This window comes from Echiichthys vipera, assembly GCF_963691815.1.
Source record: "Echiichthys vipera genome assembly, chromosome: 7".
Classification (NCBI taxonomy): domain Eukaryota; kingdom Metazoa; phylum Chordata; class Actinopteri; order Perciformes; family Trachinidae; genus Echiichthys; species Echiichthys vipera.
Window position 1 is genome coordinate 9,128,131 of NC_139832.1, and position 12,714 is coordinate 9,140,844.

Here is a 12,714-nt window from a genome sequence, read left to right on the forward strand (position 1 = left end):
TTTTATGAGTTGTCCCCATAAAATGATGAAAAGTCATAAATATGAAGCAAAAAACAAAAAAAGACGTCATTATTTAGAGGTGTTAAACATTAAATGGGGTCAAATTGACCCTTAGGATAACAGGAGGGTTAAAATTAAAAACGTATTTATTTTATTTATTGGACTAGGTTGACTCATTTATATATTTAAATATGATTCAAATATATTTATTTCCGAACTAATTTCATATCCATATTATTCAGGTATGTATTTAACATTGTATTAATGCATTCCATGCACAAAATACGTTTTTTTTAAAAAGCCAAAATTAAACAAATAAACTGACATAGCCTACATTAGGGTGAAATACAGTTCAACTGCATGTGACGTAATAGTGAGACGGTACGTTGGTGTATTTGGGTTGAAATAAAACGTCTATAAAAATCCAGTACAGTGCACGGATGAAATAGGAGCGCGCACACGGAGCAGCGTGGTGCTCTTAGAGAGGAGAGGCGGAACTGTCCTCGGTTATATTTTTAAAACTGCGTCATCTGCTGCTTCTTCTCCAAAGCGCTCGCGGTGCATCGCTGCCACAGTGATAGAACCAGACAGTAGTAGTAGAAAAGCAGGGCTGGTGACCGGTGCGGCGCATTCTTAGCTCAGGTTGTGTCGGGCAAATCAGATTATTGGGAAGGTAAACTGGATTCTGACGTAAAGGATTTAAACCCCCGGCAGAGGAGCATCGCGTGTGCAGCACAGACTGTACGGTGCGCAGTCGGTGAAGAGGAGCGCTCAAGTCAACAAACACTCCTCCCTCCCTCTCCCTCTCTCTCTCTCTCTCTCTCTCTCTCCCCTTCTCAGGACCTGAGCATGACTTCTCAGATATTTCTCTGCCACTGAAAAGCACGGGCGACCGGGAACATGGCTTCGTTTCTGCAGGTGAGGCTGTACACTGATGGACTTGTTTGGTATTTTTGATAACTTGCCAGGGTGTGGTTGTGCCCCGTGCACTGTTTCCCCCCCACCATAGACTGCAGGTGGCACGAGCTTTCCAATCAGCATCTGAGTGTTTCATGTCGCCCCAAAATCTCAGGCATGTCGCGTGTGTGTGTGTGTGTGTGGGGGGGGATAAACAGGTGGTTAAGAGGCTCTGTGTTGCCAGGGGCGCGAGGAATGGCTTCATGCGTCTTTGGGCGCGCGTTATCCGTCATTGCCAACCGGTTTGCGTTTGAGTTGATGGTGAATCGGCCTCTTCTTGTTCCAGATTGCTGATGATGAGAAAGGCCATGAGCTGGACCTCTTCTGTGTCCCCAGACATTATGAGAACGATTTGGACAAGGTGATCATCCCACATGGACTCATCATGGACAGGTAAACCCACCAACAGCCCCTAACACTGGAATATGCGATATTTTTTTGTCAAGTCATGTCCCTGTCTCTTACACGTTTACATTGTTTTGCACAATACTGTATTTGTTTGGCAAATCACTGTAGTCCCCATCCTGAGGTGCATTTGAATGTGGGTTTGGGAGGCGGTGGTTAAATATCCAGCGCAGTGCTGTGGAATGCATCGTAAGCAATTATGTTTAAGTGCAATATCATGTAAAGCATCTCCTCTCTGTCCACAAGAATTGCACTGCATCCACCATTGCAGTGTTGTTTACGAGTCATGTTTTCTTCCTCTCCCTTCCTTCATTCGTTTGTGTCCCACCTTTCTGATCCAGGACAGAGCGCCTGGCCCGTGACATCATCCAAGACATGGGGGGACATCACATCGTAGCTCTGTGCGTGCTAAAAGGAGGCTACAAGTTCTTCGCAGACCTCCTGGACTACATTAAAGCACTGAACCAGAACAATGATAAATCAGTCCCCCTGACAGTGGATTTCATTAGGGTGAAGAGCTACTGTGTAAGCTGCCTCCGTGTGTGTGTGTGTGTGTGTGTGTGTGTGTGTGTGTGTGTGTGTGTGTGTGTGTGTGTGTGTGTGTGTGTGTGTGTGTGTGTGTGTGTGTGTGTGTGTGTGTGTGTGTGTGTGTGTGTGTGTGTGTGTGTGTGTGTGTGTGTGTGTGTGTGTGTGTGTGTGTGTGTGTGTGTGTGTGTGTGTGTGTGTGTGTGTGTGTGTGTGTGTGTGTGTGTGTGTGTGTGTGTGTGTGTGTGTGTGTGTGTGTGTGTGTGTGTGTGTGTGTGTGTGTGTGTGTGTGTGTGTGTGTGTGTGTGTGTGTGTGTGTGTGTGTGTCCGCCCGCTGCAGTAGTGTAGAGACATTTAACAACTGTAATGTAGTTTTGTGGTGAGGATTTGCGATTTTTTTGCGAAACAAACAGGGCGCAATAATCTAAACTGAATCCGTAACCACACTGAGATGGATAATGTTGTCAACTCTTTGTGTCCCCCAGAACGACAAGTCAACAAACAGTGTCAAAGTCATAGGAGGAGATGAGCTGTCCAGTCTCTCAGGCAAGGTTAGTCCACTGGTGTTTGAGTACTTCAACTTCACAGACCTGTAGGGCTGTATACCTCATCAACTGTCCTTTCTTTTCTTTCTTTCTGCAGAATGTTTTGATTGTCGAGGTAAGACTTTTCATATTTACTCTGTCTTATGTTTGGCAGATATGAATGAAATCAGTACATTTATATTGGGATCTTAATATATGTAAGGGTTAAGGCCGGATGAGGTGTTCTATATAAGGAGTTAATGTACAACAAGGGGGCTGCGCGTTAGTCTGTTCCAGCCTCCCCGTCGACCATTAATATTACGTATTGTATTACTTTTCAATCCAATATTGCCATAATTGTGTCCTGCTCACTGATTTGCAAAATTACTCACAATGCTATAGATACATTGTCATTAATAGAAATGGAATGAGCTCTTTATGGATGAAAAATTAATCTCACGATATACATCGTCATGTCATCCAACCCGGAGTCTGTTGTATATAAGTTGTATGTATGAATGCCATGCTTCTTTTTGTTTATGCCTCCACTTTAATGCGACCACTTCATGTGTTCTGCATATTGAAAAGGATATTGTGGAGACAGGGAGGACGATGCAGACCCTACTGTCCCTGCTGAGTGAATGCAATCCCAAAATGGTTAAAGTTGTAAGGTAGGTACCATACAGGAAGTTAAGACCTCCACTGGAACCGGCTGGTATTTCAATAGAGAGACAGACAGAGAGAGAGAGAGAGAGAGAGTGCATGAACAGTGCTCTTAGCTAATGGACACTCTCCTTTAGGACTGCATTAGAGATGTAATGTGGCAGAGGGAGGGAGCAGCTTAAGAGTTAATCTGCCGCACTAATTTAACTGCACTGTGGAGGTAGAGGCCTTTTCTCTGATGTATTCCTGATAGCTGGTTGAAACAGGAACATGTGTTAGGGCAATGTGGGTTACCTCTAATGCTGGCTAAAAATAAAGTAGTCTCAGTTTGATCTACTGCAGGGGTGCTCTCTACTGCCCTGCATGCTTTAGATTTCTCCCTGCTCTAACACACCTGAGTCTAATGATGTGCTCGTTCTCAAGCAGCTGAAGCTCGTCACAAGTTTGATAATCATTAGTCAGGTGTTCTGGAGCAGGGAGAAACCTAAAGCATGCAGTGTAGTAGCTCTCCAGGAGCAGGATTGGGCACCGATGATCTACTGTATTTGCATAGGGTGCATTTCTGTTGTTTTGATGTAAGCTCTGTAATCGTGTATCTCTTATGTCTCTTTCCAAACCTAACAAGTCTTAACTGACTTATATATTTAAATAACACTCTAATGTGGCCGGTTTACCCAATTCTCTCTCTCACACACACACACACACATTTTCCCATTTCAGTCATTTTGGTGGTGTTATGCCATGCAGATAGTTCCTCTTCCTGCTGATGTTTTGCAATATCCATAACTGTTATTTATGTTGTCACCCCAATACAACCGAGTTAAATGGAATTTAATGTGTGGTGCTCAAAGCATTGAAGAAAGGTTGATGCTAGAATGGATGGGACAGGCAAAGGTAGCCTCTGATTGGTTGGTTAGATTGCGGTATGAGGAGGGAGATTGGTTAAGGTTATGGTAAGAATGTCAGGGTTAGCCAGTCAGATAAAAAATTTACACTGTACTGTTTATATAGCATGGACTTTACAGTATATAACCATGGATGACGCAGCTCCACTTCTCCCACTGCACAAAAGTGAAGCCAGAATATCCTGGTACTGGCGCTGCCATGTTGTAATTTTGCAACCAGAGTCTGCGCAGTAGGGTTAGACTAATTGCGAGTAAATGACCCTATTTTAGATTTATATCAAATAACTAATTAAAACCAAACGCACGAAAGAGAAAAACACTTGGGGGGCTTATGACCTATACTGAGTTGTTTTGGCCCACACAGGCACAGAGGGTCGGCGTTAACCATTGCACCTCCCACCAGAAACAATATGCTTGAGGTATTTAGAATAATCTTAGACCTTTTTCTTCTGTGAATTGAGCTTCTAAGACAGGCAACCTCTGTTCATTGGCACCACTTAGCCTGCACACGGGTATTACCGTTGCATATAAAATTAGCACCATGAACAGGCATTTGACAACTGCTCTTTTCTCTTTGGCATGTTAGTTTCTGTTTGAAAGCTTCTGTTTTATATATTCTGTGTTTTCTTTGTTTGTAATTCCAGCCTCCTGGTGAAGAGGACCCCGAGGAGTTCAGGGTACAGACCAGACTGTGAGTGCCTCTTACTCACTTCACACCATGTTGTCTATAAAAATGTAGCAATGTCTGGTAGTGCTCATTTCATGCCAGTTACTCACACATGTGTCTGGTTCTTTGAAGGGCTTGTCAAGAGTTATTTAATAAAGATGTGTTTTCCATGCAGGATTAACAGTCGTTTCAGGAAAATGTAATCCAAATGTAGCCGAGCCTGGCACTTATGCATGACTCTTACGCATGCCTGACAACCCCCAGCTCACACTGTCTCTCATTATGTAATGCTTTTAGGTTTGAGTTGGATAATCTCTTTAAGATTGCCCTTCTGGGACATCTGTTACTGGAAGCGTTTTGACTTCCCACTACAGAGCAGCACTGACAGCTTAAGTACAACCTCACACAGAAAGTAAAAGAGCAACATCCATTAGTTCACTGTAGAGCTTCTGATAAGAGTAAATGTTTCCGCATCTCATTTCAAGATCAGCTTGAGAGTTTTACTTCCACTGCACTTAAAAGTGGTTGTTTGTTTTCTTTAAATGAGTCAATGAAGTGGTGTCTACTGTATGTATTTATTTCAGACATTGGTTTTGAGGTGCCGGATGCCTTTCTGGTGGGCTATGCTTTGGACTACAATGAGTACTTCAGAGATCTCAGTGTAAGTTTGCTGCACTTGATTACTCAAGAGGAAAAGTATTGGGACTGACACCTTCAGAAACAATAGCCTGTCTCCAATTCCATGTTGTATACAGTGTGTGCAGTTTACTGATTCTCATAGTGTACTGTTTTTGCAATTCGTATAAAGAAATCAATGTAGTTTATTGTTTTGTACAAAAAGAGAATTATGTAACGCATTCATGCTATAGAATTGCAACACAGCTGTCACTGTGGGTGTAGCTTACAAATAGACATTTGATGTGATTAGTATAGAAAGCAGGGGAGTAAGTGGTGATATAAAATGATGGCTGAATTCGAAGCTGCTGCAGTTTCGGGGTCTTGATTTTGTGCATGTTAATTCACTGCCATTACTTAATGATACATTTAAATACAACAGAACCATTGTTAGTTATTAATATGTTATTATGAGACATACAAATGTTGTGAAAAATGCTTATTGTGGTGGATAAATCTAAAATAATCTAACTTATTCAAATTGAATCACATTTCTCACAAAAGACTAATTTAAATACCATGAATAAAAAATGTAAAGACATCCTCTGGTTGTTAAAAACTATCACATTTACAAAAACAATAAAGAGAACATGATCGCAATGTGTCTTCCATTGTAGCCATGAAGTAGCTGTACAAAATTAAGAATTTAAACTGAATGTGATGAAATTAATTCACTGTCCTCTGGTTTATTTTTCTCTCTTTCACAGCACATCTGTATACTAAATGATCAAGCCAAGGAGAAGTACAAAGTGTGAGCAGATGAGATGCTGCAGAGGCGATGACTGAAATCAATGAAGACTAGGACCACTGTGATGCCTCTTTAGCTTTGCTGTGTTTTGAAACTTATTTATTTTTCTACATTAAAATCCACAGAAGTGACTTGTGGGTTGTAAATAACATCAAGAATATTTAATTTCTCCCCTGCTGAATATGTGGGATCAATATACAGTATATTATGAATATTTTGGTTGTTAGATTTTAATTTATTTATCCACTTATGTGTATAGACTTTACCTATAAATTGCATTTTTATCTTGGAGATAGAAAGAAGAATATAATTAATTTTGTCTCAGGCTACCAGTTTGTTTCAGTGAGCTGTCAGTCAAGTTTAAGTACATGTTTGTTTGTTTCCACTTGGGATATATCCTCCCATTATGCCATAAAATGACTGACTTGGAATGTACTGTATGGTTTTTTTCTTTTCATATCTGATGTTTTCATCAAGGACCTGTTTACAGCAATATAAATCTTGTTGAAATCTTGAATCCTGAGTTTTTTATTTTATTTTTTTTATTTTATTTCAAACAGCAAAACAGCAAAGAGATCCATGAATTACAAATACTTGATTATTTATTATTTTTCTTTTATGACATGTCCGAAAAGGAGTGGAAAGAAGTATACACTTATTTAATCTCGCCCCTTCTACGTAATTCATTCAACGGCTTTCACTCTTTCACATTTATTATTCTTTTAAATTTATTTATTAAAAAAAGAATTCCAAACTCAATGATTTTTTTTAACTGTACTTAAGTTTCTTATCAAATTTACTTCTCATACATTCGTATCAAATATGTATTATAATTTCTTGCATATTTACTAAATTTAATCAATTTCTTTGTTGGACCCGGAAATCGTATTTTGAAAGGGTGTTACGTCAGACTTAACAGCCGGATAGTGTAACATAGTAAACAGAAAGTCATTGTCAAACCCATCAAAACTTCTTAAAATATTAATTCAGACTAAATATTTTTTTTATAGGAAAGCAATACTTTAATTCTGTAACCCTCAAAACGACCCGTGGGTGTATTATTATTTTTTAAAATATAGCTTTTATTAAAGAGTCTACATATTCAACCTTTAATTAAAAAAATATAGATATCTCTATACCTATATTCTGAACATGTGATATTTGTTTGACACTTATTTTTGAGAGGCAAGTGTATAATTGGATTAGAAAATAATTTAAAATATCAACATTGTTTTAAATAAATAACATTTGTTGATTAATTGCCGTTAAACAATAGTGTATGCTTAAACTCGTAACTCAGACATTTCTGTTACCATGACAGCTAACGGCCAGCATCGAATCTCGTCGCATTCTGTGACGTCACATTTTGTTTCTATGAAACGCTAACGTTAGCCTAGCTACCCGCCGTATAAATTAACTATTTTTACTTAACAGGTGAGTTATGTCGGAAGTCATAAGAACATAATTTAATACAGCTCGGCCTAGATAGACCTTAACGGCGAGAGTGACGTGTTATCCCTGTTACCTTAGCTTTGTAGGTTAGCTTGACGTTTCACCTTGCGACGACTCGAGCTCTTCCTGCTCCTGTATGCTTTTAACTTCTATGTAAGTGTGCTTGTGTTTTTGTTGTGGTCGTCGTCCACGTTTGTGCTCCTGCTTTGACACCGAGCAGCTATAATGTATATTAAAGAGAAGACGATAGCCATTTTGAAGCAGTTTGACGTTGGAAACAAGTTCTCCTCTCTGTCGGTGCTGCCCAAAGCCTCAGTGCTGATCCCACTGTTGGTGAAGAATGGCCAGCTGTGCACCTTGATGACCCTGCGTTCAAAAGAGGTAACAGTGGAAGTACTCAGAGTAGGTTTGGGGTAGTACTAGTAATACCACACTGTAGAAGTACTCTTATTACAAGTCCTGCATTCAAAATGTTACTTAAAAGTACAAAAGTATCAGCATCAAAATGTACTTAAAGTACAAAAACTATGTATTTATCATGCAGAATATTATCAGATTATAATTTTGATATATTCATGTAAATAAGTATCACTTTAAAGCCTCTGAACACCCACACAGTCCTGAGAATAGGTCTAATCAACTGGATTAATTAAAAACACCTGTGTGGGTGTTCAGGGGCTTTAATGTTGCAGCTCATAGAGGTGGGGCTAATTGTATTTACTTTATGCTTTGTAGCTTAATCTATAACAATGTTAGGTTATTTTTAGACAATGTTTTGTATTAATAATCTGTAAAGTAACTAACATTACCAAATAAAAGTACAATATTACCTCTGAAATATACTGGAGCAGAAGTAGAAAGTATAATAAAATGGAATTATAAAGTACAAAATTGTACTCAACACTTAACAGTACTCAGTAAAAAAAGAGTAAAAGTACTTAGTTACTTGGGTGAAGTACGCTGTCTCTTTTATCTAGTTCAGCTTTTGACTGACTTGTGTGTCTCTGCAGCTGAGGACCAGCGCTGGTGAGGTGTGTTTTCCGGGCGGGAAGAGAGACCCCAGTGACAGAGATGATGTGGACACAGCTCTGAGAGAGGCAGAGGAGGAGATAGGTCTCCCCCCTAGTGATGTTGATGTTGTCTGTAGACTGGTCCCAATCATCACTAAGGTAGGGCAGTATGAATTATTCTTCCCTTTCAGGGCGTCAGCTGTTTTGGGCCCATCTCTTTCTCACAATAACCCTTCTCATCTTCATCTCTTTTTACAGAAGGGTCTGTTGGTGACCCCGGTGGTTGGCTTCATAGATGAATCATTTTGTCCCTGTCCAAACCCAGCTGAGGTCAGTGCAGTGTTCACAGTCCCTCTGGCCTTCTTCACCAGTGACAAGGACCACTACGCTGCCCCCGGAGCCAATGGGAATATGGAGTGGCTGCATTTTTTTAATTTTGTGGACCCTGATTCAGGAAGCCAGTATCACATATGGGGTCTCACAGCCGTGTTGGCTATACTGGTTGCTGCCATTGCTCTCCGGAAAAAACTTGAGTTTGATGTTGTTTTTGACCCCGAGGATCCGTTATCCTTCTTCCAACAGATTCTACATAGAAGAACTAGTAAACTATGACCAGCGATTTTCCTGATGTCTAAAATGCATTTGTTCCAGTATGAATTACCTGAAGCCAGATATGTTATAAAACTGCAGTGCATTACTGCTAAGGATAAGAGTGCAAATGTATAATTACATGAAATATTAATATAAAAACTAGTGTCTCTAAAAATTTAGTGGGGGGAGAATCAAATGAAGACATTTCCATTTTTATTAATTCATTTAATGTAGCAGCAGGATTACAGATATAAACAGAAGAGTATACAAATGTCCAGACCAAGGCAAAGTACATGTTAATAATAGTTCAGATGTATGATAACACACTGGGGTTGACCTTTGTCCCGACTGCAGGGTCTTAAGGCTAGATACTAAAGCTCAAGCTACACAGAACGGATACAACAGAACTGTTGGAGAATGTGAAATAGAAAGCGAACTAGGAAAAGTGAGCAAACTGATTACACACAAGATACAGCTCACACTATTGGCAATTAACAGTTACTTTATCATGGTTGCTCCTTTGATCAAGCATTTCACAGCAACAATAGTAATGTTGACACATCAACACAAGAAAGCTCTCCATAAAACAATCTTCACTGTCCCGTCCCTTTTACCTCACGTGTACAAATCTCATGAGGCATGAAAAAACATTTTTAACAGAAAGTAAACAAGTTAACAATTCACTGGTGATGCCGCACAATATTATGTTGAGTTACTCACTGATATCCTGTGATAGATTTCCAAAGAAAATGTTGAAACTAAAATATCTGTATGGGCTATGTTTATGCTTGTGTTTGGAAATAAAAAAATCAATCAATGAAAGATGTCCCGGTGTTCAACAGGGAGCCAAGGAGCCAAATGACACGAAAGGGACACCAGTAAACACGGCAGAGTAACAGTTAAGTTATCAAGGCACACAAAGTTCTGTTGAAAGCATCACAATTGAAATTCAAGATACCCCTGCAGTATATTTCACATTTAAATATACATGGATATTCATTTACACGACGGAAGGACAAAACTGATATTTTGTAAAGATTTGTGTGCTATCTTCGCCACCATTAAATTCAGGTTTCACATGGTTTTTTTTTCCAGGTGGAAGTGGCTATGCGAAGAGTCAGACTGAGCATCCTAGACTGCTCAAAATGAAACAACTGGACGTGAGAAACATGAAATTACACCACAATCCAAGACGAAACAATCTGGCAAATGTACAGTGATACATATGACAGTTGGTGCCACCCCACCCACCCTCTCTGCCTCAAAATATATGTTCTCTAAAACTGTAATTGGTCCGATGTTAGATGTAGAGCGAGCTCTATGTCCACACCATGAGGTAAAATTTACATTCATGAAACTGAAGTCACAGGTTGGCTTTCTGTGTTGGTATGGCTTTAAGAGGCATTACTGTTCCGCAATTCTTCCGCAACATCATGTGCTCTTAAACTCCCCAAGAGGAATGGAATGCTTGGAAACATCACTACTGCTCTCTAACCTGATCTACAGTTAATGGATGAGTCAAAGTGCCATTTGAGATGCATGACATTAAAAAACAAAAACACACGCACACAAGAAAAACCTAGCCCATGTATTATGTTATACAGGTTGGGTAAAGTCAATGTTAAAACAGTAGAATTAAGTTCCAACACATTTGCTTGATGTCCACTTAATTACATTTCTAATTTCAGTCACACACTTCACAATAAACCTGCGCTTCATTTCAGGAAAACATACCAGCAATGATATTCTGTGCTATGAGCATAAACCAAAAAGTTTAGTTTTACAAAAATACTCTACACTTTGATACATGGATACAAAATTCTAAAAAAGATAAGTTACCTTAAAATGGATCACTAACAGCTGCAGGACAAAATAGTATGAATATGAAAATGTAAACAAATGCAGATGTGAGCGAAACTATTCTAACATTTGAATTATTCTCAAAAATTGGCTTTTTGATTACGCCAAATTGGCTACTGTAGTAGATATGGAAAGTACAGCAGTGTTATTTTGCATCAAAAAATAGTGTAATGTATGAAATTGGTGGAAATGTAAATGAATGAGGTTAACTGATCCATGAAACAAAGTACCTTTACATATCTTTTATAAATCTTGTACGTAAAACAACATGCTGAATTACTATCTATGTAAGAGCTGCATAATTTAAATGAGTAAGTACAAATGAGTAAACATTATGAGGGCATTTGCAAAGGACAAGCATGAGACAAGATGACGACGATTCACAAGAGGAGCTTTGGTATGCCTGGGTGCACTCCAGTCTGACCCTACAACCACAGCCAGCTCTCTAGACTCAACTCTGCTTCATAACTAACAATGCATGTCAGTGCTATTGATATAAGTATAAACTGTTATGTACTAACATCACATCAGAAGTGCCCACCACTCCTGCACATAGCACCATAGATAGAATCAAAATGGCGGCCTCTATGTAACAGAGATTTCATTTACCAGTGAGCCCCTGTTCACAACACAAGGGACGGGTACTGGATGCCAACTTCACGCGGTGCCGGCCTGCACACGGTACCAACACTGAGACAAAACGTAAATATCTAAACACAAGGTAAAACAGTAAATAGTACAAATAGCAATACGATGAAAAAAAATCTTCATTTCAATGCACAAACTAAACGAATCAGTATTTTAGGTGTTTTGTCAGTGTGTAAAACACAAAGGCCTACCTACCACTTCCACACTGAAAAATGACAATGCTTTTGTGGGAATGGCTGTTTGTTTAGACAGACTTGACTGGACCACTGAGACTGAATACAAGGAGGAATTCAACAGTGAGTAGACATTCTATACAAAGTTGCCCTAGACCTCAAAAATATTCAGACATGAGAAAATGTAAAAAGAATTGGTTAAGATGACCTTTACAAAGATAACTGCCGTGTGTTTTTTTTTTTTTCTGTGTGTTCCGAGTACAAATTCAGCTGGGTCAGTAGAGAGCTGTGGACGGATATATAAGTATTAGCTAGAAGTTATAAAGTGCTTGAGATAAAATGTTTAGAAAACCACACAACACTCCATTTTCACTAGTGGAAAGTTTCTTTCTATCCACATTAAATTGGTTAACAAGTTCAAAAAAAACAAAACAAAACAAAAAAAGATACACACTACATAGTTGAATGCTTCTTAAAATTTCATCAAGAGAGCTTCTGCGAACCCAGTAATAAGGCCTTAACCTATGAAAACACTGGGAGGTGCCAAAACGAAAGGCCAAGTCACATTATTCACCAGGGTGAATCTCATTTGCGAGTGTTTAATAGTCCCTCCTCTTTCTGCACATTGGGGGAAATCCCCTGAAATACCAGAATGTATTCATACCCTTTTGGGTGAGTAAGTCGCGGAGTCGATCAATATCTTAACTCCCCTTCTTCTGATAGTCTGCTCAGGTGCATACTCCAGCCATGCCAGCTAATATGATGGAGGCAAAACATTCTACAAATGTACTTAATTTAATAGTCTTTACTCTTAGAGTAGATTTTGGTCAAATTGTTGACACATGCAAACACAAGGTTTACTTCGTTGCAAAAATAAACACTAAATTTAGTGGTGACATTATTTCATGTCT

At 39.2% G+C, this 12,714-nt stretch overlaps 2 protein-coding genes across 2 annotated transcripts; both read left to right on the forward strand.

The window, feature by feature from the left end:
• The first annotated feature begins 623 nt into the window (after positions 1 to 623).
• On the forward strand, positions 624 to 6,557 carry hprt1l (hypoxanthine phosphoribosyltransferase 1, like). Its single transcript, XM_083916776.1, has 9 exons — positions 624 to 918; positions 1,244 to 1,350; positions 1,704 to 1,887; positions 2,373 to 2,438; positions 2,530 to 2,547; positions 3,000 to 3,082; positions 4,624 to 4,670; positions 5,231 to 5,307; positions 6,029 to 6,557. The coding sequence occupies exons 1-9, from the start codon at positions 901 to 903 to the stop codon at positions 6,074 to 6,076; spliced, it is 648 nt and encodes a 215-aa protein (XP_083772902.1). The 5' UTR covers positions 624 to 900; the 3' UTR covers positions 6,077 to 6,557.
• Positions 6,558 to 7,564: 1,007 nt separating this feature from the next.
• Positions 7,565 to 9,145, forward strand: nudt7 (nudix (nucleoside diphosphate linked moiety X)-type motif 7). The gene is made up of 3 exons (XM_083917492.1): positions 7,565 to 7,902; positions 8,532 to 8,690; positions 8,790 to 9,145. Exons 1-3 carry the CDS (start codon positions 7,747 to 7,749, stop codon positions 9,141 to 9,143), a joined length of 669 nt encoding a protein of 222 aa, XP_083773618.1. The 5' UTR covers positions 7,565 to 7,746; the 3' UTR covers positions 9,144 to 9,145.
• Positions 9,146 to 12,714: the final 3,569 nt, after the last annotated feature.